At 32.0% G+C, this 26,007-nt stretch overlaps 5 protein-coding genes and 1 non-coding gene across 14 annotated transcripts in view; 3 read left to right on the forward strand and 3 right to left on the reverse strand.

Annotated features, from left to right (window-relative positions):
- Positions 1-26,007, reverse strand: part of P130cas (Serine_rich_CAS and FAT-like_CAS_C domain-containing protein p130CAS) — a 184,693-nt gene that overhangs the window by 63,129 nt on the left and 95,557 nt on the right. The gene's annotated exons all lie outside the window — the stretch shown is intronic.
- Positions 5,461-5,622, reverse strand: LOC145961158 (U1 spliceosomal RNA). The gene has a single exon (XR_014435572.1). It is a non-coding gene; the product is annotated as a U1 spliceosomal RNA (small nuclear RNA).
- Positions 6,465-14,617, forward strand: LOC145960531 (uncharacterized). 3 transcript variants are annotated; one of them, XR_014435390.1, is made up of 9 exons: positions 6,543-6,701; positions 6,797-6,905; positions 7,215-7,400; positions 7,795-7,863; positions 8,383-8,465; positions 8,561-8,820; positions 9,141-9,274; positions 14,290-14,437; positions 14,593-14,617. XR_014435390.1 is itself a non-coding variant. In XM_083080084.1 (8 exons), exons 2-8 carry the CDS (start codon positions 6,853-6,855, stop codon positions 9,463-9,465), a joined length of 885 nt encoding a protein of 294 aa, XP_082936210.1. In that variant the 5' UTR covers positions 6,465-6,529; positions 6,797-6,852; the 3' UTR covers positions 9,466-9,522. The 3 variants fall into 3 exon arrangements, 2 of the variants coding, with proteins under 2 accessions (XP_082936210.1, XP_082936209.1); XM_083080084.1 differs by lacking the exons at positions 6,543-6,701; positions 14,290-14,437; positions 14,593-14,617 and adding exons at positions 6,465-6,529; positions 9,366-9,522; XM_083080083.1 differs by lacking the exons at positions 14,290-14,437; positions 14,593-14,617 and adding an exon at positions 9,366-9,522.
- Positions 10,018-13,124, reverse strand: Yeti (yeti). 2 transcript variants are annotated; one of them, XM_083080085.1, is made up of 3 exons: positions 12,817-13,124; positions 11,746-12,101; positions 10,018-11,347 (listed from the first exon to the last, which is right to left on the reverse strand). In XM_083080085.1, exons 2-3 carry the CDS (start codon positions 12,089-12,091, stop codon positions 10,836-10,838), a joined length of 858 nt encoding a protein of 285 aa, XP_082936211.1. In that variant the 5' UTR covers positions 12,092-12,101; positions 12,817-13,124; the 3' UTR covers positions 10,018-10,835. The 2 variants fall into 2 exon arrangements, with proteins under 2 accessions (XP_082936211.1, XP_082936212.1); XM_083080086.1 differs by having other exon boundaries at positions 12,699-12,819.
- On the forward strand, positions 14,639-18,142 carry Hlh54f (basic helix-loop-helix domain-containing transcription factor HLH54F). Of its 2 annotated transcripts, XM_083080095.1 has the most exons (4): positions 14,639-15,025; positions 16,147-16,459; positions 16,901-17,042; positions 17,455-17,562. In XM_083080095.1, exons 2-4 carry the CDS (start codon positions 16,148-16,150, stop codon positions 17,478-17,480), a joined length of 480 nt encoding a protein of 159 aa, XP_082936221.1. In that variant the 5' UTR covers positions 14,639-15,025; position 16,147; the 3' UTR covers positions 17,481-17,562. The 2 variants fall into 2 exon arrangements, with proteins under 2 accessions (XP_082936221.1, XP_082936220.1); XM_083080094.1 differs by lacking the exon at positions 16,901-17,042 and having other exon boundaries at positions 17,455-18,142.
- On the forward strand, positions 19,276-24,536 carry Atg101 (autophagy-related protein 101). 2 transcript variants are annotated; one of them, XM_083080088.1, is made up of 2 exons: positions 19,276-20,131; positions 20,813-24,536. In XM_083080088.1, exon 2 carries the CDS (start codon positions 20,821-20,823, stop codon positions 21,475-21,477), a length of 657 nt encoding a protein of 218 aa, XP_082936214.1. In that variant the 5' UTR covers positions 19,276-20,131; positions 20,813-20,820; the 3' UTR covers positions 21,478-24,536. The 2 variants fall into 2 exon arrangements, with proteins under 2 accessions (XP_082936214.1, XP_082936215.1); XM_083080089.1 differs by lacking the exon at positions 19,276-20,131 and adding an exon at positions 20,138-20,353.

Here is a 26,007-nt window from a genome sequence, read left to right on the forward strand (position 1 = left end):
AATTTAATTTACTTTTCATATAATAATAGAATAGAATTAAATTATAAAATATATATTTGTGTTATATGTATATGTGTTATATGTATATAAATGTGAATAAAAAAATAAAATGTTACTAAATATATTGACATTATAATTATAATATTATCAAGATTATTTCATATTTATCATTATATAAAACATTATGTAATAATTAGTATGTATGTTGAACGATGACAATATTATAAATAGCATATTGATAAGATTACAAAAAATAAAGCACATTTTTTACATAAAAGCGCTAAATAAAAATCGAGCAAGATGGAATGCCACACACCTGTTTGCGATAAGTAAAATGATTACATTACGACATATGAGTCAGCGAATGAATCTTCATTATCGAATATCACTGTCGAATGATATCTTCGTGACGTTTCAAGACGATGTTTTCCATCGAATGTACAAATCTGGCGATATGATATAAGGTACAATATTTGGCATATTGATTAATTTTTTGTCAATTCAATTTTTCTTATGACTCAATACTTATTTTGAGTTATTCGTCAAATTAAAAATTAAAATACTATGTGTCGATATATAAAATGTTATCTTTTTAAGTTAACATTTATACTTTGCAACTTTAGAAGTTAATGCAGTATATATAAATGTGATTTTTTTCGTGAGAATGCACCTTCTGTTCTCTTATTCGATAAGGATATTTGCATTTGAAAAGTAACACACTTAATTATCACTTTTTAGCGTCATTCTTCTTTGTAGATTGCAACGCTATCGCACCTACTAAGTGCTTTCTTATCACAGTCTCAGTATATATTATTATTCATGACAAGAGACTAGAAATTTTTTACATATATTTTATGTAAAAATATTATAACCGAAAGCGCATTTTAGAGATATGAAAAATATGTCGATGAAGTGTGTGTGTGAGGTATTCTTCTTGAGTATATAATTTCTTTAGAAAATAATTAAAAACATTAATTTTAAATTTCAATCGTGCAAAAAATGTTCATATTAAATATTCATATTCTATATTGCTTGTAGAACATACATATATGTATTCTGTGTTATATAGGAGCATGATTTTATACAATGTGCCTATACGTATATATACAATACTTGATTTATATTTTGTGCCACATTTTGTGTACGCTAAACTTATTTAAATTATAATTTGCGCTTCAAAGCCAATATGGTAGGGTTAGGTCCTTTTTCGTCTTGCATGCACTAACAGTTTAAATTAAAATCGCGGGCCACTTTCCTTGTGCAACTTTCTATGACCTACATCCTGTTCTGCCAACGAGATCGCCTTTAACTGCATCGTCGAACGCTCAACTTCCGGAATAATTAACAGTCGGTTTCCACAGATGACTGAATCTAATCCAATCTTCCGTTTGCATATCCATTCGTCGTAGTAATTGCAAATTATAGTACAGTGAATAATCCAGAAGAATGATTTTTTTCTATAAGAATATAGTTATTAAAATAAAAAAAAAATTCGCAAAAGGAAACAGCAATAATTTTGCATTGTTTCGACTATTTATGTATTATTTTTAAAAATATTATTGTGTAATAATTTTATAAATATATGAGTGTGTCATCTATTTGTACAAATTTTACAATAATTTATTTCAAGAAAAGGAATTATTTATGTATTAAAATATATTATTTATGTATTAAAAAATTGTTTCTAGTTTAATAAATTAATGTTTGATAAATTAATACTATAATATACTGCACAAGTCATTTATATTGAGATGCAATTGTCGCGATAATTGTTGCAAATAATAGAAAATAACGACTCATATATTATTATGCTAACAGGCTTCTGGCAATTCAGATTAAATAAATAAACGACTATAAATATTTAGGGAAGCAAGCGTCTTGAGAGTATCCATAAAACATGATCGTTCCCGATGAAGCAAGACAGAAAAAAATGAAAGAGAAAAACAAGCAACGGTGACGAGGGTAAAGAAACCGATCTTTCTACCACATGTTTTTACGCAGAAGGGAAACTTTTAGATTGCAAAGGGTCGTTTTCATGAGAGGTGCGAGGGCGAAGTTGGTAATGTGCGAGAAAAAGGAAAGGAGAAACGCGGTCTTTGAAAAATGATGCGTCGCACAGATGAGTTCTGCTTTGCTGCAGAGATGAAATGACCTCGGTCAATGTCGAAGGTCGTTGCCCGACGTCGCGGTTTCAAGACGAGTCTCGCTTTTCCTTACGTAAACGCAATTAAAAGTCGTCGCATCGCGTAATGATAGAAAGTTTAATTGACTACGATGGCCATGAAAATTCACAACTTAGCTTTTCTTAAGTTTTTAAATCATGGAATGTTTTATGTATATGTATATAATAAAAGTATAAATAAAATTAAGATTTTAATTGATAGAATTCACGCATACATGATCAGAAAATTAAAAAAATCAAATCAGGAATAAAAAAAATCTCTAATAAAATAGAAAAAGTTATTAATAAATATTTTACAAATATTTATACGCATAATATATGTATATATATATATATATATATATATATATATATATATATATATATATTGCTTAGAAAATAAAAACAAAATATAATAATTATATATATAATAATTAGATATATAAATATATATAATACCTGTCCAAAATATAAAAATAAAAAAAATTAAATGTATTTATAGTTTATAAAAATACATGACTCTCAACTATGCAATCAAATTGTATGATTTGATGTGACTTATTCTGTTGGAATGTAAATGTGTTGTTGAAGAGTATTTGCAATTGCATCGTCGAAATAGCAGAATGTTCAAATATTGACATAACACATTGCGAACAAAACGCTGCATCATCGAGAATAGCAACTTATTCATTATCTTTAAATATTAAATTGTTAGAACTTGAAACAACAAAAGAATAATACACGTTATTTCTGAAATTGAATTTTCTCAAATATTCTTCGAGACGATGGAAAGAGGAGAAATTTTTACCTTACTTTAAGATGTTTTACTTCTAAATCGGATAAATTGGTTTTTCATCAACTACATCGCGCGTTTTCTCGGGCACTTTATCCACTGTAATCAATTTATCGACAAAAATACTCCAAGAAGTAAGTTAAACGACATCATTTCATTCTTCCGTGTGTCTTCTTTTTCTCTCATCTCGGCCCACGCTTCGCTTCCCATTAATTTGCGCCACATTTCTTTCATGTAATTGAGCCGCATACCGATTCACAAGTGCTTTTAGGCACGAGTGCTTCCCGTATTTTCGAGTGGATTAATTTCTTTTTGTTCGATGAACGGTGAATGGACCATCGATGCTCCCGCTACAGTCCACAGTCTCGATGGACAACGTCGCTATAATGAAGTATCGATTTCCGAAATTAAACGAATACGTACAGGATTAATCTAAATACGAGCTGGTATTTCAAATATGTAGATACAATTTTGCGATTTATGTAATATATCCGACTTTTTCCCAAAGGAAATTAATTCTCAAATAATTTCTCTCTAATAATCACTCATTGATTTGAAATCAGGAAGCCAACTTATATTAAAGAAAGGAAAATCTATTTGTGAGAAAGATTATCAATTATACTTTTTTATATAGTTAAATAATGCAATTATAGTATTTACTATTTTTACATATAATTAAATAATGCATATTATATTGATATAATACCCATACGTCAATTTTCGATTGAAATTATCTGTCATAACGTGACGAACGATCGCATCAATCCCTCATCTCTCCTCTCAGGGTGCTTCCATCATACATTGTATCTAGACAATTCCCGGTACGGCAACTCGCGGAGGGAATTTCTGTCACAAATGATTGGTGCCGATGAAAATAAATCCCCGGATGCTTCTTCTCTTCCGTGAGTACGGTTTGCCTTGCAGATTCACAAAGTAGATATACTAGATAGATGCACTAGGAATTGCATTTAGCATCGAGATATCACGAACGTGAATCAGCTCGAGTATCAATTATCCTTATCCTTGTTTTCGATTGTACTTATTGCGAAAAAAATGAAATATTTCCAATTATGCAAACATGTGCAAGTCAAACGAAAGGAATCGGCGATCCTCTTTGCATGTGTAAGACAATATCAAAGCAAAATAGGTACTTCGATGAAAAAAAGGATCGTCCTTTTTTCGATCCTTTTACCACTAATAATTGCGATGTTCTCTATCAAAATCTTATTAATAAAAATTGAGCTTGTTAAAGCGATTATATACACTCCTTGCAGACTTTTTTTATAAGCTGCAAAAGTTTTTTTTATATTAAATTGCTTTGTGCTTTTGTATCATAAGATGATATTTATCACCAAATATTTTCTTAACTTTAATTTATAAATTATAATAAACTGTGATATAAACCTGCAATATAAACCTCGTTATTATAAAAAAAGTACATAGCGAATAATATATATATATATATATATATATATATATATATATATATATAATTATTAATATAAGAAAAAAACCAAACTTGATAATTAAATATAGATTTAGTTTTGTTCAATATTATATTTTTTTATGTTTTCAGAAATATTACGTAGTTAATAAAACAAAATTTGATTCAGATCTGACAGTTTATATTATTGGAATATTACGATAGAAAAAGTCAAGAATTAAATAAAATATTATTTACTCGAGATATCTATCTTGCATCATCAGGAACGCAGGAAATGGAGTTACATATCGAAGGTTGATACACTTAAAGCTTATGTACGAAACGAGGTGTGCAGTTACATATATACTTACATATGTATCTCGATTATCGCTCGACATCCACCTCTCGCTAAATTAAATTCGATTTCCTCGAGCTCGCTTCGCCCATTAATTTAAAAATTGCGTTCAATTAAGAATTATTATCATCTGCCATGCGGATTCGCGCGTCGGTCAATTCTCTCATCTCGTGCTCAGGCATTCTGTGTTTCTTAAAATAACACTAGAAAATTTTCGCGAGCACTTATCCGATATACACTCATATCCACATTGTTGTTGCAAACCCATACTTTGCATATAAAATATAGTACACGAATTACGAGAGATATAAAATGAATTTAAATTTAACCATTTAAATTACTTTTTTTTAACGTTGCTTTGTTCGTAATTAAGATTGAAAAATCTATGCAATGAAAGTATATTTTATTTTCCACTTATTATTGATTTATAAAAGATGCTAGAAAAATCTTTGAAAAAAATGCATTGAGTATAGACTTTATTTCTGGTCTCTCATAATCAGTCATCTCTTTATCTTGTAATAATATAATTTTAAAAAGAATGAATGGAAAATAAAATCCGAAAAATCTGAAATATGTAGAAAGTTCGCTTTGAATCATTTTATACGTCGAGAGAGGCAATTTAAATGCGTAAAGGAGAAAAATATTTTCCTTTACAAAAATTAGACTCTAAATAATTTTCTACCGAACACACTTGTTCCACCTAATAATTATTTTTATAATTCTATTATCCGGGATAGCGCGAACGCAGTCCCGACTAACAAAAATTATACGTCCGAGATATCCACATTAGGGATATTCGCAAGGGTCAGCTCAACCGTAGTGCAATGGAAGAGCCTCGCCCTGGAGGAACCGCCTTGTTGATCACGGTAGCCTCTACGCCAGGTAAGTATGCTTTCAGTCCTCGCTCGGGCTCTTTTATAACCGCGCCACCGAATTTTAAATGCGAGTAACGCTTGAGTATCTGCGCCACGTAGCGTGAAACATTCGAACTAATTCACCCGTCTGCACAGTTCGAATGGATGCCTTTAGGAAGGGGCGACCACATGGATAGAAGGGATAATATAGAGAGGGATGCGGTTTCAGAATATCACTTGGGTATCCGAAAGGAGGATTAAAACCGTTATTCTCTACATGATTCACATATATACAATTCAGTTTTCGACGATGAAAAAAAAAATGTATATATATATATTTTTTTTTGTTGTCAAAAACTGAAAATGTGAGAAGGACAACGACATTCGGAAGGACAAGAAGCTTTATTGCTCGCGATACGGAAAATGTATGGAGCCTGCTGGAGGCAGGAAAACGGGCCGCGCTAAGATATTCCGGCTGGTGAATAAATTGCCGATGGCAAGGTCGCGAACTAACGGCCGCCAGTCTGGCGTCGATACTCCTGCTATCGGTTGCATCACATGCTTCGGACGACGGGGATGCGTTCGATATGCATCGCAGATGAGAGTGTGTAATCGCGAACGCTGCAAAACCGGACGTCATTGTTTTTTACGAAAGACTAATTATCCATGTGACCGATGAAAAATGCAGAAATAATAATTTTTAATCATTAGCATTCAATTAAAAGAGCAAAAAGAATTTTTTCGCTATTAAAGAAAAATAGTCACATACTTAAAAAAATGATGAAAATATCAGAATAATGAGTTAGAGATGATTTTTCTGAAATTATAATATTAATTATAATTATAATAATAATTATAGTTATTTCTTCTGAAATCTAATTGAAGTTAGACGCAATCAAAAATGCAATCAAAAAGTCGTGCATTTTCTTTACGTTATGTGCATGTAGGTTAAAATTTAATTCAACATAAAAATCGAATAAGTTTATATCAATTATGACTAAATGTGATTTTAAAACGTACATAATTCGCAGATGAAAAAAAATGTTTCAAAAAAGAATCATTACAATTGTCTAATTTTTTCTAATGCAAAAGAGAAGAAGATAATTAGGAAATATGTAGTGTTATACGAATAACATACGTTTTGTGAGTCAATTAATGATATTATTAAATATTATATATAATAATTTTAATTTTTTGTTAAACATTACAGCAAATACTTATCGATTAAGGAAAATGCAAGTTTTAATTAAATTGTAAATTCAAAAAATGCCAAGGCAATGTCGTGATCGAAAATGTATTGCAAATAAAGAAAAGTTGACGTAAGAAACAGCTTTCGCTATAAAATTGTATATAATTAATTAAGCAATAATATTACATGTAATAAAATTTTTTTTTAAATTGTATATAGCGTGTACACATATCTCTTGTAAGCTTACTAGAAAACAGCATTTTGTAAAGATCCACTTCGTAAAAATCTAATAATCGGATTGCAATCGGATTCTTTATGAAATGCCATTAAGTAGGATCTTCATGAAATACCACGTTTTATGATAAGACTATGGAATATACACAGTTTAACTTCAGACTATGTGTACATACTTGTTAAATATTGTCTTTATCTTTGATAGCGTTCATAAATACAAGAACAAAGAGAAAGATCCGACACCGTCTTCAACGCCTTATCGAAATTCTCTGAGCACTTCTACTGCATCACAAAATAGAAAACAGGAATGTACAGAACAAGAATCAAAGCACTCGAAAGATGACTCGAAAAGTTCGAAAACGTTGTTTAATAAATCAAAAGCCTGCAAAAAGTATTAAATAATTCATTACTATTAGAATATTTTCTGAAAAGAATTAATTTAACGTGCGGGATTTTTTGTAAACAGAATTAATTATGAAGTATTTATCTTGTACTTAATTTACACATATTATAGATATTTGAAAAGTCATCAGAAAAGTTATCAAAATATATATGAATCAGTTTCTGAAATTTAACTTTTTAAAGTAATTTATCAATATATATTATTATTTATAGTAGTACCTATATTAGTAACAAAGTAATATATTAAAATTGAAGAAATGGCTATAAGCAAAATCAAAAAAGTTTCTCAAAGATAATAATTAATGGAACATAGTAGAAAATATATTTATAATTAAAAAATGGTTTTACAATTTTACTAGTTTACTACATTATATTTCTTTCAGTAAGAAATGTCGTGCCTCGCAATTGACTTCTGGAAGTTCAATTTTAACACATTTACGACAAAAATTACAGTAAGACATATAATAATAAATTACTAACATATGTATCATCATTAATATCATGAAACATTTGATCTCACGCGAAACAAACTTGGCCTTGCTTTTTCCATATTTCTTAAGAATTCTTCCTTCCATGCCAACTTACTGACTCAACCAAATTCCTTTCTAAGTTAAAATAACAGTAACTTTTTCTCACGGTATTAGTATACATATTAATATTTAGTATGTCTTTCTTCAAAAGTATAAAAAATAATATAGCTAGTATAAAAATAATAAGCTTCAAATAAGACAAAAAAATAATATAAAAATTTTTAAATAATACACGAGTTCTCAAGCAAATGTTTTTGAAAATATTAACTTGAAAAATAATTATCTTAAACTCTGCAATTATATTGTTAATATTTGTCAGCACGGCGAATTTAAATTAAAGAAGTTAAAAATATATCTATGTTAAATAAACACACACACACACACATTTAATAAGTATTAAAATATAGTAACTTTAGTGTATTTTCTGATTTGTGCCTGTAGCATCAAGAGCACGAACACGTTTGAACGAATTTCCGGCAGTTCCCAGAATTATATACAGCAAATATGTACCTGTCGCAAAAGTGGTAGAAAAAAAACGTCTTAAAAAGAATCTTCAAACCAAATATTTGACACTTTAGTGGACTCGTTCACGAATGTCTCATGTGAATTTTTGACACAGAACGTCACAATCCTCCGAGTGGAAGTTCGCATGGACACGCGAATTCACAGAACATGTCTACGGAGAGGAGAAAGAGGAGGAAAAGATCACGTCGTCGACATAAAAAGACTTCGAAGAGAGAAAGTGATCGACTGAGACATGACTGTTTCACGACGCTTTGTATCTGTGTGCGAGGTCGTAATTCGAATGAGCTAAGAGCTTGTAAATGCATGTCGTCTCGTGAGATTCTTTCGAGTGATCACGAATGTTGCTGCGTTCAAGTTAATTTATAATTTTATAATGATAATAATATATATGTATATAAAAATTGCATTAATGAATAATCTTTTTAACTATGTATCTTAAATGAAACATTTTAGATATATTGAATAACACATTTTTATAAGAGTTATTTTCTTTCTTAATTAGAAATTTAAAAAAGAATAAAAATAAATTCCATTTTGTAAAAAAAAAATCTGTACTAATTTTAAAATGCGTGTACAATCAATATAAAAATAATATAATAATCAAGTATAAAAAGACAAATTAAATGCTAAAATAACATGAATTCGTATTGCTATTGAATCATCGACTTTTTCAGACTAGACGAAGAAAGAGGACGAATCAATTGACATCTAAAAGCATATTAAGAAATGATATTCAAATGAGCAGACACACTGCAGATCCATCGGCCATTAAAGAGAAATCTCGGCTTAAACATCCGAATGAATTATCGTAAGAAAAAACAAAGTTAGCACGCTTGAGATCATATTATTTTAAAATGCACTTTCTAACAATCTTTTCGTTTGATTATCGAAATTTCTAGTGAAGAACGCAATGTAATTATCAAAGGATTAGACACCATTCGTAAAGAAATTAATAGATTTGGTGCACGCACAATTAGACTTTTCAAATCTAAAAATTAATATTCTCCAAGTAATTTTTTAAAACTATCTGGTATTTAATTTTACTCGTATCTCTAATATGAGAGTTCAATCATTTGACAATTACAACATTTTTAATATTGTAATTTTTCTCAAATACTAATATATATTAATTTTTCAAAATTGTGTGTTAAATTTACAATATCTCCTGTTATATGTATATGTCCGTACATAAAATAAAACATCTGAAAAAAGATATTCAAATTAAAAGGAAAAAAAATTATGTGTACCTGTGAATACAAAACATATATTATACAGAGCATTTTTTAAATATTATTTTTGGGTTTTATAATACTTTAAAAAATATATTTGGGTTTCATAGTACTTTAATATCTGCCTGGATATACTGCAAAAAATTGATATTCTGAAACAGATTATATTTAAATATGATTTCTTATCAATAATTTATTAGATAATGTTAAAGAATTCACAAATGTAAAATAGTCCTATGTGGAATTACACTAAAATATATTTCAAATTCGGTACATCAAGGAAGGATTTAACCTGAGTTGAATGGAGAATTATTATTTGAGAGAATTATTGAGTATGTTTATGTACGTGTTACATTACATGTCGATATTGCTGTCTAGTACATTGTATGAAAGTAACGATGTGTACCATTTTATCTATTGAGAACTTAAGATAACAGTGATATACAAAATTCGCTGTTACTGCTTCAATGTAATCTACATTACTTATTACAAGGTCCATTTATAAATACAGTACTGTATTTCATATACATTGCCAAAAGGCAGTGGTCATGAATCAATGTCATTATGTGTCATTATGTTATTCCTAAAACACACATATATTTCTTCATACTCATTCGTAACTTCCGATTAATCGTTATTATCAGAATATTATGTATATTCACACTACACATGCAAACATATCGCGCGTTCCCACTGAAACAAAATAAAAAAATATTCGGTGGACACATTCTACATAGTTCTACATAATCTTTCCAAGAAGCGTCAAAAGCTTCAAACATATTGCTTCGATGCGAAGTTTTGTGTGATCATCAGGCCGAGGCAAAGGCTCGCTGAGAGTAAATTAAGCTATTACATTATGTATGCATGAGAAATTAGTCCTGAAACACTGGAATGATCGGTTCTCGAAGAGACCGCCGATCGGTAGCATAGTCAGTTTATCATCGAATCGAACGAGGCAACATTGTTCCCTTTGCGTATTATTATTCAAAACATAGCGCGAAACTTGAATGAATTAGGCTAAATGTATATAACAAGCGCTCAAGTTTGGCAAGTCGGCGAGAAAATATCTTATACCGCGATTATTATCTTAGGATTCCATATCGGAAAAAAAAGACATATAGAGACATAGAAAATGCGAATTCACCGTGTACTGCGCCTGCTAGAATTTCGTAATTGTTTTTCGATTTCGAACTGTCGTAAATCCGCTCTCTGTAAGAAATCTTGCCGCTCTAAATATCCATCCTTGCCCTTGTTATGAGTATTGAGTTCTTCCTCTATGTTTTCCTGCTTCTTGAAATTATCCCAATCTAATTTGGATTTTTCTAACGTACTAATTTTGGCTTTTTTCCCAATCTGTCCCAGAACAGAAGAAATGCCGCCTAATCCGGCACGCCTAATGCCGCCTCTTCCTCGTTCTTTGCTCGCTGCAGATGCAGATTCTGATGATTTTGTGGAATTTTCAGCTGCGGAAAGTGATAATCTGGCCTCTGCAGAATCAACCGATACTTCTTTTTCAACTTTCACTTCTTCACCAGCAAATTCAAAAATTTTAGTTATTTTAACTTTCTCTTGAATTTTTGGTTTTTGTATTGGTGGTGATCTTTCATTCGATCTATTGATTGGATTTTGTGGCTTTGGTTTTGACACAACAGCTATAAAATAATATATTTTATTAAAATTACACTTTTGAATTTTTAGGTGTTATTAATCTGTTTTAAATAGAATTATATATTTTTATCGATTCTATTTTGTAATTTATGTGTGTTGTGTATGTGTGTGTGTGTGTGTGTAACATTAAATATATCTTTATATCAAAAATTTTAAATATATATTCAAAAATTATAATAATATTGCAGATAGGATAATATTAAAATTTTAATAGATAATAAATAAAAAAATTTAATTTCTGATCATTGTACTTTACTCTTTAAGATATAAAACTTCTTTAAAGTATTATTTTGTATAATATAACAAAGATAAAGCTAATTAAATATTATATAATTGTAATATGTAATGCTTTACTCTATATACATATATATTAAGACTTTACCTGTATCTTTCATGAAATCAGCCCAAAGAGAATCAGCTCTCTTTTTTTCTTCTTCTTCAGTAAGTTCTTTTGTCTCTTTACATTCTTCCACTTCTTTTTCTTCTTCTGATACTTTCGATTTATTTTCTATAATTTTTTTACGTTTTACACTTCTCCGTACCTTAGATCTTTTTTTACCTTTTTGTTGTCCAATTTCTCTTTTATTCTCATCATTTTCATCCTCTGGACTACTTTCAACGTCACCTTCAGATTCTACTTCAGATACTACGTCACTATCAACACGATCAGGAACATAATCTTCGTCATCTTCATCTGAATCGGAAGGCAGCTGATGTTCTTTCGACATATTCAAATATCTAAGAAATATATAGAAATAGATCACACAGTTATTATGCAGGTATATATAAAAATATTATACATATATTATAACTTAAAATATTCTTTATAATATATTTATTATAATTTAATATTCTTTATAATATATTTATTATAATTTAATATTCTTTGTTTCTGAAAAAAAAATTATTTTATAAATTGTATTTTTTTTATAAACTTTCTTATAAATGTCATCTTGTTATATGTTTTTTCTTTATAGTTAATAACAATATTTTTTTTATACATAATTATAAAGATATCTTATAGTCATATATTATATAATCAATGCTACATATAATAATTATTATTAAAATTATTGAAACATATATATTATTTGTAGCAACATGTAAAATCAATTTTTTATTCGCCTTTTTTTTATTATGTAATTTTAAAACTCTAGATGTGTTAAACTATTAAATCAACAATTAAAATATAAATAAAAAAAACTCTCTAAAAATACAAGCTTTTCTCATTAATTAAAAAAATATTATTTGCAGTAATATTTCTTATTCCGAATATTCAAACAATATCCACGATAAAAGTGATTATTTGAAAGAAGCGGTAATTAAATATTTTACCAAATCACACCGCATTATCTTGCACTGTCAACATCGCGAAACTTAACTTCTCTAATTGAGCAGACTTTAATCTCCGATAAAATTAAGTGCGCTAATTTAATACAATTTCGTGACTCACGTTCTTTTGAACGATGACTGGTCGGTGCCAAAAATTCCGCGAACGGACGTCGAGTCGCCTTCCGGAAATGTCGTTACATCGAGACGCGGTGGCGGATCTAGCGTTCGTCGCCGCTTTCATGAATCGTCGTCGACACGAGGGTCTGAATCGATCCCGCGTGTGTACAACGAGAGAGCACCGACTGACCGAAAAAATCGTGAAATACCTTGGAGAAAAAGAAGCCACGATACTTCACGACACGCTCGACTCCGACCCGACTTCGCAAATGCGTCTAACACGCATGTCACGCATCGCGGCGATATGCAACGGCGGCATCTTACGTCAAATTGGGGAACTACATCAAAATGGCGCGATTACGTCATTCGTGCGATGATGTAAATCGAATTTTGTATTTTTGTACATATCTTAATTAATAATTAGCTTTGAATTTTATTTCAAGAGATTTTTATCCGAACATACGCATGAGAAGATTTTTTTATTGAAATATTCGCTCAATATTTTCAACATTAGATGTTTTCTAATCAAATATAAATATCTATATAAAAAGAGAAAAATATATAAGAGATGTCATGTTTCAAATAAATTAATGTAAAAAATATATATCTCTAATGAAATATAAATATCTATATAAAAAGAAAAATATATAAAATATATCTGTATAAAAAGAGAAAAATATATGAGAGATGTCATGTTTCAAGCAAATTAATTTAAAAAATATATGTATAAATATATTTTTGGCTTTAAGATTGTCAATCATTTTTATTAATTGTACAGAAAAAACAACAGCGATAACATTTATAAGAAATTGTGCAAAAAATATAATTTATAAAATAATTTTTTCACAAACTAAAAATATTTATTAAATTATAAATATTATGTGACATACTTTTAAAATATATGTATAATAATTGTCATCTACAGATATAATTGATATTGTATTCATTGAATAACTGATGCCATCTATTTCTAAATGCTTCTTTTATCTAAAATAAATATTTATTTAAACGTATCAGAAGAACATTAGCTGTCTTTCAATTTAATGAAAATAATAAACATTATATTTCTGATCTTTAACTTATTTAACTTATTTATTCCCGTTGTTATTAAATCTTTATTGCACTTTAAAAGCAATCGTAGCTATTAATTCACTAATTTTTGATGAAATAAAGTAATAATAAATAGAATAATACTCTTAACAATAAGATATGATTCTTGATTAATCATTTTTATTAAAAAAGTATCGATACCAAATTTATTTGTCTAAAATATTTTTGCTTGATCTAGATTAATAGAATATATTATTGTTATTTGCTAGAAGCTTTTACGTTTAAATGGTATCATAAAATATTTACAGTTTTAAAAAATGGTCGGAGAGTATCAGATAGCTTTCACGAAATTGTCGAGTAATAATTTAGCGCCTTCTTCAGGATATTAAGTAGGATCAATAGGGTCAACGCAAACCTCATATTACAGGATCCATTTCGAATCCTAATTTCAACGAAATGAATGACTGCCGGTTGACGGGGATTTTCAATGGATTATAGATCAGGCGACCCTTCTTTTTTCGAAACGAAAATCTGAATGAACGAGGAACAGAAGGGAGCGAACCCATCTGTGACTTGTGAGTAACTTAAAATTATTATTAAATATTAATTCAATGTTATGAATATTGTTAAATTTATTTTTTATGCTGTTTTAATGTATAAATACTATATTAAATGCATATCTCAATTTAGTATAATAGTATTAATATAGCCGTTTAACTCTGAGTCTTAGTCTTTTCCCCGAGAGTTTCCGAGAGAGAGAGAGAGAGAGAGAGAGAGAGAGAGAGAGAGAGAGAGAGAGAGGAAAGGAAAGAAATCAGGAAGAGGATGTACCAGGTGGCTACGCGGATGCTGTGCGATTGGATCGAGCAGCATCTCGGAAAATGAGATGAGACGAATGAGCTAGGGAGCTGGGATGTTCGAAAGCTCCGCCTGGTTTTCGGGACGTCCCAAATCTCGCGCCCCTCCAAATAACATCTTCTATCTGTCTTTTTCTCTTTCTCGATTCATGTTACTCCTCTTTTGCATCCCACCCTTCGGCTTTTACTTCGAAAACTTTGACTAACAATTAGTTTCACGCCGGAGAGGCGATCTATCGCGACGTTCTGCTCTGCTGACAGATATACTCGTGATCGCGTAAAAAAAACACATCGGTCACGCAGCAGGTATCGAGCAAGTTGCATAATTAATTGCGTTGTCTGAACACAAGTGACAATCATGATCAATCATTTAAATGCCTAATTACACACATTAAACTTAACCATTTAAACAAGGTAGCGCTTTTATACATATTACTCTAAATAATTCATGTAGCTCCTTTTTTTTCCTATCTTTGATTACATTAAAGATAATTTCAAATTATAAAAAATGAAATAGCAAATTGCGGCAGTTTATAATCTCAGATCTTGTCATTTGTGTTCTTTTACAACTCTTGATTCTATTATACGTGATTTTTGTTGTGAATGTGTGTGTCAAGAAAATGAAATCTTAATTTAAATAGTGATTAAAATAATAATCAAGAATATTATTATATTTGAAAACGCGCATTTTTATTCCAAGCTTTACAAGCTTTTTCGTGTTTAGAAGAAATAACATTTTTTTAATTGTACGTTTTTTCTTTTATCGTACATTTTTTTCTAGTATAGCATTTAAATGTAAAATTTCATTTTGCAACTAAGTATTCAAAACAGATTTGCGGATAAAGTATGAAGCTTTTAGCTTTCTAGAAATCTTTTAAAAGACTTTTCACATACTGTGCGAAAGTAAAATTAAAATGCAAAAAGAAACTCTCCTCATTTAATACTTGTGTTTTAATTTGATGTAACTAAATCTTAAAAATTCTCGTTTGCATTATTACATTTCTTTATGAATTAATTTTCATAATTGACTAATTTTATAATCATTATTTATCAATAGACAATTAATTACGCTAATCATATTATAACAGTTCGATTGTGTTAGCTTTAAAGTTAGGCAGTGCTCTAAATTTCCAATATTAACATAAAAACTTTAAAACATTTTATCTAATGTTACATTTTTTGTATAAACAAAGAAATGTGCATGATTTTGCTTTTCAAAAAAATAAAATAAAATTGCAAAAATAAAGTAAAACTGCTGACATATTAAAGAGACTTACATTCTGATTAAACTAATTGCTTCATTCAGTTTTTTTACGATAAGCGATAACTATGTATCTCACAAGTTATGGAAGTGTCATATAACTATCGTTTTGAATTGCTAATTAATAATAGATATTATATAATTAATGATGGCTGTAATATAACAGAATGCCTCGCAAACGACGCGCCTCGACATCGTCATTGGAGGAATATCCTTCCGACGAGAAATACATGAAAGATGACATAGACAGTCGCGCGCCGCGAAATGCTGCCAATGCTCGGGAAAGAGCTCGTATGAGAGTTTTATCCAAAGCTTTTGGAAGACTCAAAACTTCACTACCATGGGTACCATCGGATACTAAATTAAGCAAGCTGGATACGTTAAGACTTGCTTCAACGTATATTGCACATTTACGAGCCGTTCTTCGAGACGACGGCGAAGCTCACCCCGAAACTACCAAGTCCTTGTCGCTTGCCTTGGTGAGTATCCGTATCCATTTTTCTAAAAATTAGACCTATTTAAGATTTAAATAATCATTCTTTCCCTTTCATTAAAAGATGATATACGAAGAATCAGTTGAATTTTAATTAATTCTAAGTAACTTTGACAGAGACAATATTGATATTGATCTTGAATTGAATTGTTAATAGAAACCCAAATCGAAGAAGTATAATTAATAATAATATAATAATCAAAATTATCCGTTTATAAAAACATAAACTAAACGGAAAAGAACGAGACGTAACTATAAAAAATTTTCATTTGATGCATTAGTATTTCTTAATTTAGATATATAATTGTATAAGATATTTCAAGAATTGCGCGGAGTTAAACCAATTTCACTGGGAATTCGAGAGAGTTATATCCAAACTATTTCTCGCTTTTACAATCGGACTTTCAACTTGATAATAATTCTGTAGAATAACATCGAGTCCAGGTGGATCCACTCGGAGTCGCGAGGCGAGCATCGTCTTCGCAGTCATCCACTCTGTTTATGTCTGTCCAGGTGGATCGAATCACTCCAAAAACCATCTACCCACCCTTTGCCACCATTAATTCTAAGTTAGTTCCGTTGTTTGAAGAAACGTGCCGTTTTCCGCTGCGAAATAGTTGCCTCTTCGATTCCCTCCTCTCTCTCCGCGTAGAGATCAAAGAATATTTTATCTCTGAAAATGTTTCTCTTCATATAAAATCAAATTGATAATAATTTTAAAGTAAAGTATATAATATACAATAAACAAATTTTTAATTTATATGCATATTCATATCAATCTCTCTTAGTCACATCAATAACCATAATATGCATACAATTTAATAGAAAAATTAATATTATATGAGAAAGAGTATATTAAATTTTAATAATATTTAAAAAATTATGATGCGCGGTGCAGTATAATCTCTTTAAGATGTCAAATACTTATGAAGTATTGATTTAAACTTCATATAAATAATAAGAATAATCTTGATATTACAGTCGTGGCCATTCGCTATTCAAAATAACAACGCTACCGCACTTATGAACAACAGTTGCAACGTATCCTCCTCGACGTCTTCGAGCTGTAATCAGTATCGAGGACAACAAGCAACTCATGATATCCAAAACTTCCATCATTCGGGGCATCAGAGCGTGTCGACGCGCCATAATCTTCAGGGGGGAGAGCAACAGCTCTCTTATTTCTAACAAAAAAATTCTGATAATCTGAGTTAATCAAAGTTTAACGAGCGATATCTACGAGAAACGACCACCAGCTGGGAACTATGACAGTGCTGTCGTTTTCACGCCTTATTTATTCCGGAGTGCCTTATTCTTCTAGTATTTATTAATTTACTTTTAATGCAATTGATAACGATTATAAATCCATTTGCGCGACAAGGAAATAATTTTATTTATGAATGTCATTTATATTTTAATTTTTATACGTCTCTCATGCATTTTTTACATGCAGCTTTAATGAAAATAAATTTAAACGAGCAGAGTAAATATTATTTTTGTTTCCTTTTACAAAGAAAAATATAACAAAAATGTATAACGAGAGATTTGAAATTCTCGATTTATCGAACATTTTGTAAGAGTATTATTATATCTTTGTTATTATATCTTCGCGGAAAAATTGTTTCCTTGTCTCACAGATTCATTTATTGCAATATCAATATTGTAATCATAATTATAATACCAAAGCATATCAACTAGTCCAAAATAAAATGTTTTTAAGATTTTCGATAATTTTCTTTATATTATATTTAATGAAATATATATATTCTCTCTTTTTTTTCTTTCTTTCTCTCTCTCTTTCTCTCTCAAATCATAAAAATATCTAATTCTAATTAAAATGATAAAAGTGTTCTTAATAATTGATAATAATTTTCTTGATTATATACTTATTACTAAAATAGAATAAATAATCAAGAAAATTATTATCGATTATTAAGAACACTTTTATCATTTTAATTAGAATTAGATATTCTTATGATTAAGTTTCAATTCTTTTATATATACACATATACGCATGTCTTTAACTTGTCGGTCGATTGACATCTCTTGCTGGAGTAGCGCCGAATGGCATCCGGAACAACGGGGAGGAAGTGCGCGGTAAGGTAAGAAGGATAAAAAAGTTCAAGTTAAATAAACAGCATGAAGGGTCTTTTGTGTAAACCCGATACTAAAATAATATATCCCACACGGCGACAAAAATCGACCGGCACTAAACGTATCGCTTAACGTCTCCGTGCTACGTCAACATACACGAACTTTGGAAATTTATAAACGAGAGATAATGTTCCCCTCCCCCCCCCCTCTCTCTCTTTCTCGCGTTTTCCGATTTTATCCTTACAAATTTTCATCGCGCTATTTTTGGCTGCCATATGCTAAGGACACCAGAAAAAGAGAGAAATATATTTATATGTAATACAAGAGAGAAAGAAAATATATATCTTTATATATCTAAAGTTGTATCTCCATATATTCCTTATAAGGAATTGCATAGACTATTGATAAAAGATTATTAAGATCAAATAAATATAAAGATTTTCGTGATTAAAATAATAAAACAAAGTTGAGATACCTGAGATAAGAGGAAGACTTATTCCGATTGGAAAGAACGTAGGAGAATCGGGTCGAAACTTCCGACGCGGAAGTTTCTTTCGCGCCTTTTTACCAGCGTCATTTCACCAATCGAGCCGCGCATGCGCGGCGTCGATGATTCCGCGACACGTCTCGCGCCAATTTCACGAATCAGGTAGTATACGTATGATACATGCTCCGTGGATGAGATTAGTACAATATATGCTCGGAGCACGGCGGACCGGAACCAGTAGTAGTGTCTGCTCCGACGAGGGACGTTGATCGATCTTTCTGTTGTGCCGTTTAATACGCGTTGTACGACGCGCGTTTTTCATGATGTAGCACCAGAGCATTCGGGTTGGCAGAGAGAGAGAGAGACTTGAGCAGGTCGCTGATAGTCCGAACGATCGTCTCTTTCGTCGTGATCCTGTCGAGAGGATCCTCCCCCTCTCGCTCCTTTCCTTCACTCGTTCCCATTCGGTTCTTGTCGCGCGTGTGTATACGAAAAACATACGTTCCGGGAGAACGTGGAGCCCTCGCGGGACCAGGTATCAAAGCGCGAGTCGCAACACGGCGTCAAGATGGCGTGTGCCACGAGCACAGCTGTTGTTTACCCACAAACCCGTGTGGAGCGGGTCACTGGCTGTTGTCGCTGCTGTTGAGGGAGAGGACGAGCGCGTGCACGACGACTGGCTCCCCCGTCGTCGGGACTGGTCGGGTCGGGACGATGGGAGATGCTCGACGAATGAGCGACTCGGAGTAACGGGGTATTTTCGAGTGAGCGGCGTGACGGCGACGTGACGAGGACGTGACAGCGACGACGACGACGGCGACGACGGCGACGACGGCGAGGACGAGGGCGAGGGCGGTGATAGTGGTAGTGGTGAACCGAGGAAAAAACGGGAAGATTGCCTCGATGGAAGAGAGCAGCGAGACCTGCGACGGCGGAAGTCACCAAGTCAGCGGGCACGAATCGAGCGCGAGAAACTAACCTAGTTGCGTCCGCCATCGCTCGACACGAGGACGGCGAGGACGGCGAGGCGGGGTGATCGAGAGTGGAAGCGTCGATACCGAGGGAGGAAGTGGCGAAGTTAGTTTACATCTAGCTAGCGCGATCGGTGCGCGTTGTGTGTTCGCGATCCCATCCGATGCACGGCTTCTTGATTTTTCCGACGTCTCGTTGACTATTACGTAAAAAGCGCGAACGCACGATTGTCCGCATCCTCGGTTTCGCGTATCTTTCAGTCGCAATACTGGATGTGACATACACGTGTTAACACGTCATGTCTACGTGATTCTTGACAAGTTCGAGGTTAGTCGTTTGCTCTTGCACGATCGGATATCGGCGAGATTTCGATGATAAAGATCGTTGTTATGTTTGTTAAATTAATTTGATAAGTTGATAAGAATCGTTCGTGACAAATTATGCATTTGCGTTTCATTGTCGTTTGTATTTACCGCGACTCGAATGACACAATACTGTGAGTCATTGTATATCTTTGTGCACCCCACCATTAGCGTGAATTATAAATCTGTTATTTTATTGTTATTGTGTTTCTGAACAGCTTATCGTTTAATCTGTTAATCTGTTAATCTGTTTATCATTTTTTACTTGGTTCATGCATGTCGTAAAATATCTGATAGCGACGGAGCATTTTAATTTAGTATAACTTATTTCTACAAATTCTTCCTCCAATAATTACATTCTTGTGAATCTATCTTTGTTTAAATTTGTTCTTGTTTATTAATTTTCTTCATTGAATATACACAGGTATCGTCATGAATGCCAGAACGCAGCTGTTTGAATTGAGTATGGAGGGACGCCAGGTGGACGAGGCGGTGGCAAGTATATTCCATACCGTGCTCTTCCATCGAAGTCTCGGCAAATTCAAGTACAAACAGGAAGGCAGCTACTCGGTGGGTACTGTGGGATACCAGGATGTGGATTGCGACTTCATTGATCTCACTTATGTCTGCTGCTCGTCGGTGTATCTCGATCAGACGCTGAAACGCGAGATATCGGGCTTTTCGGAGGCTCTTCGTTCCACCGACAGTCCAGGCTCAGGTCAGATATCTCTAGAATTCTTCCAGAGGAAAAAAAGCCGCTGGCCGTTTCAACCAGAATGTATCCCATGGGAAGTGTGGACCGTACGTCTTGAACTCATCAAATTGGCCACCGAACACGAACGGCAGATATGTCGGGAAAAAGTGGGCGACCTGCTGACGGAAAAAATCCTTTATATCACCGAGGTCATGAATCGACACGATTACGTTCCAAAAGTGCCGAGTCAGGCCGAACTAGATTTGATCTTTGACACTTCGTATCCAGATATACAGCCGTACCTCTTCAAAATGTCCTTCACGACTTCTAGTCCGTCGACCACTACGATGGGCAATACTATGAAAAAGTTGATCAGAGAGACACTGTCCATTTAGTCGTTATAAAATATAGCTCTAAAGTTCTAACATTAATATGTTCGCGCGTATAGCTTAGAGTCATCTGAAAAACGCAAAACTTGCTCTTAATTTTCATCTACGATACACAAGTTTCTGTTCACTGCATTGCACCACGCAATTTCATTTCAGATCTATTCGTAATGACTCTAATCTACCTTAGCTATTATTATGAGTTCCTAAAAAAGAAAAAAAGATTCTAAATTTATGCTACGAAAAATGGCCCGAATATAGAGAAATTACCAAAAGTACCTGGTGTACTTTACCTGTTGCGGTAGGTTCTTATCACGGATTTTGTAAGCTCTAGTATCTCTTATAAAAAGAAAAACGGAAATAATACATCACAGAAACTTTATACATCACAGGGACTTCCGCTGCTGTATGTCTCTAATGTCTATATAGTACAAATGAACAGAACACTCTTGTGACACTTGCTTTTTTTGTACTTTATTATGAATGTCCGTCGCATAATTTTAGCAGGATCATGTTAGTCACGTTTTACACGCGATAATACTTTGCATTATATCTCTTAAAATTTCACCACTAAAGTCTCTCCACACATGACCTTTATCAAGTCAAAACATTATGTTCCTCTCTCTCTTTTCATCCTTTTTAAATGCTGTGTGTATACATCGTAGAATAGATTCGAGCGTAATTTCTAGATATATTTCGCGAATTTATCTTCATACGTCGTATAAAGAAAATAATTTAATTTAGAGTTAAGGATACAGAAAGATGTTAAGCCTCTAGTTGAGAAGAGCAGCAGGTGTTTTCAAATACTTTAATATCTAGTAGAATCCTTGAGAGCAATGCGTCTCGTGTCTTACTCCTTAATAAACTTTTTCGAGTACATAACGGCTGTATTTTCGGCGCTGTACACATTGTTTTTCAGTCACTAATGTTGAAAAAAAAGAATATACATTGTTAAACTAAACAGACGATATGGAGGATGCTTTTGGATTATTCTGCATGTATATATACGTACGATCATACATTTATATATCCATACATCCATCATACATATATACATATATACATACATATATACGTATAATTTATATACATACATACATTATATATATACATACCTATAATTTTTATATATACATATATAATTTATATATAATTTACAATTATATATAATTTATATAATATATATATAATTTATATTAATATTATTATTTATGTGTGTGTGTGTGTGTGTGTGTGTGTGTGTGTGTGTGTGTGTGTGTGTGTGTGTGTGTGTGTGTGTGTGTGTATGTATATATGTATGTATGTACACGCACGTGCGCGCGTTGCGTACACACAGCATGTATACACAGTATACAAAACATGCTATAATTTCTGCTTCTTAAATTTAACATTAGATTTTCGGTCGTCTAATTTTGAATTTAGTGATATGGAAATCGTCATTGTAAGCGGTGGGAGTCATATTTAGCATTAAATTGCGCGGCAAAGCAAAGCGTTAATTAAATAATTATGGTGTATGGATGACATCGATTGTTATTTATTTTTACGAATGATGATACACGATAAAGTTTTCGTCAGATTACATTATAACGCGCAGTTTACAGATTATTCATACTGCTTTCGTTGACCTTAAGTTATTATATATATATATATGTATAATCAAAGTGTAAAATAAGTTAAACTAATTGTTAAGCCAATGCGCGCGATGCCGCAATATCGAAGCGCACCGGGTGATACGAAAGAACCGCACGAAAAATCGCAGTCATAATTACATTTTCCCAGTCGTTTCGTGCCTTCGTATCAAATTTTTGATAGGGAAATTAATGTATTAGGAAAACTAATATACCTGATCCAAATATCATTATTATTATATATAATATGATAATAATGATAATATCATTATTATTTATTGACCACACGCGAAGCATCTCTCATCTTGTAAGGAGCGAGATAGTTTCTCTTTCTCTCTCTCGCGCGCGCAGAAGATAAATCTGTGATTCTTCTCGGATTCGAGGCGGTTTCGTTTCTATTCCTCGTAAGCGATAAGTGTGTGCCGTTGACGTCGTGCCGTTTTAGGAGTTCCAAGTTGACGGGAAACGCGCGGATATCGGAACGTTCGTCGGCGGCGACCCACGCGCGATTATACTTATTGTACAATGTAAATAGTGTGTCCGAAAAATTATGCCGTAAATCAAAGACGTCGTGTCGGAAGGGTCTTCGCACGTTCCGAGATCCGTACATTGGCCTTTCCTACGACCAATCGACAAAGATATCACGACGCGTAGTACACATGTACTTTACGAGTTAACGGTGTAGACGAGAAGCGTAATAATAATTTATAATTAATCATATATCGTCTCTATTGCTTTCTTTCGCGATGTTCTGTAAGTAGTTTAATATACAATTACAATTTAGCTAAATGTTTCGCGAATCGAACGTATGTCGATTCAATTGGATTGTTTTTCTTCTCTTGTCGATTGAAAAGAAAAGAAAGGAAAGGAAAGGAAAGCACGCGGTAATCGTCGATAATATCCGCCGCTCTCTGCGATTCTCTGAGTCGACTGTAATCTCTTTCCCTCGCATCATCCGGCGTATGCCGTGTACGATTGTAAAAAGTAAAAAAAGATATGTGACATTATGACAAAGAGAGGCGCGTATATGTGTGTATAGGCGCATATATATATATATATATATATATATATATATATATATATATATATATGACATATAGAAAGAACAAAGAGATAGAAAGAGAGGAAGAACGAAAGAGCACGAGCGAGTGGACAAGTGTGTATGTGCAACTAGAATTTTGCGGATTTATCAAATTGCCACATGCTATTATAAATAAATATAATTATATATATATATATATATATATATATATATATATATATATGTATAAGAGCAAAATAGAAGATAAAACCGAGACCTGTATATTATAAGCTGCGAGACAAAATGTGACAAAATGTGTAGTGTGTATAGCGAGGAAGATGAAATATCTGCAAGTTTTAATTTATCATGATGAGCTGACGATAAAGGACTAATTATTAATAAATTACTGTATTTTATAATAGTGCTTTTATAGAAACACTCAAATCCTTTTCTTTGTCACGAAGCCTATTTAATCTCATTTCATCTTGCATATAATGAAATATAAATTTCCAACAATTTCATATATTTTTTATATGTATGGACATTTTAAAGAAAATTTTAAAAAATCAACGTCTTTGTTAAAAAATATGAATAATTATTTTTTTTTTCTATGGTTTATATCAATTAAAAATATATAAATAATATAATTATGTATATCATAAATTTTATAAAATGCTTATATCTCAATCTGTAACTATAAAAATCTTTTAACTAACTGCTTATGTTCGTATAATTATTTTTGTATTCAGACATTTTTTGAAATTTTATTTACTATATTGTAAAAAAAAAAACCTGCTTTAAAAGAAATAAGATGTGAATTCTCTGCGTCTGCAAACATATATTTTATCTTTGATTAATCTTTGACTCTTATGGCACGTAAATGTCAAAGCAATTAATAATAGCAAGTGTAAAATACATGTTTTATCATTCTGTTATGTGCTGCGCTCTACTGGGTGACTCGCGAATTTTCGACCAAAGTTTCACGCTCTCCCGGTATTGTATTGATTATCGTTACGAATTTTTCCGATTACCGATATGATTACAAAGCGGAAGAATTCGTGGGCGACTAATTTCGCCATCTTTTACTCGCAACATTCCGACCAACGTGCCTTCGTTTTAAATAAGACGGTCATGCAAAACTCGTATTTCTATCGTCCCGAACAAATGTGAAATTTTTCGCATACCGCGCGTCAGGAATCTGCGCACCATCCGAGAAGAACATAATCGAGTCAAAGAATTTATCCACAATATGATGCAAACGGATGCGAATTCGCTCTCTTCTCTGTCCGCGAAACCGAATCCGCGTGCGGATATTCGCGAAGGATATATTCATTTTACTTTTATTAGATTCTTCTCCTGGTTTCACGAGAATTCTAAGTATTTTGGAGTTGCCTTGACATAGCTGTCGATGCCACGTGCATCAAGCAGAGAAAGATTACGAAATATATAGCATAATTGTTGAATGAAAATTGTTATTAGTTTCTTTCGGATAGCAGCTTACTAAAATTAATGTACAAATTGAGATACAGGAGAATAAGTACACACACAAAAAGATGCATTTCAAGTTTTTACATAGTAGTTGTTATACTGTAAAACGCTCATGAAGGGAATCTATCTAATTAGTAGTCCATTAACTCTTAATGGAATTATTGCAGAATTTTTACTTTTGTACTGTTTTTTGTCGTCTTAATTACGATAAAGTAGTATTTTTACATTATATATGTACGATCCATTATATATGTATTTTATGCAATAGTTTGTATATGATAATGATAGCAATAGATAAATAATAAGAGTGGGTGGATGGCATTTTATAGAAATTCTTGTAATACGTAAAATTTATTTTTCCCCATTGGTTTACTATTAATTATCAACTTTCATGAGCTTTGC

This window comes from Camponotus vicinus, unplaced genomic scaffold, assembly GCF_025532165.1.
Source record: "Camponotus vicinus isolate PSW18456_S1 unplaced genomic scaffold, iyCamVici1.0 SCAF_10, whole genome shotgun sequence".
Lineage (NCBI taxonomy): Eukaryota > Metazoa > Arthropoda > Insecta > Hymenoptera > Formicidae > Camponotus > Camponotus vicinus.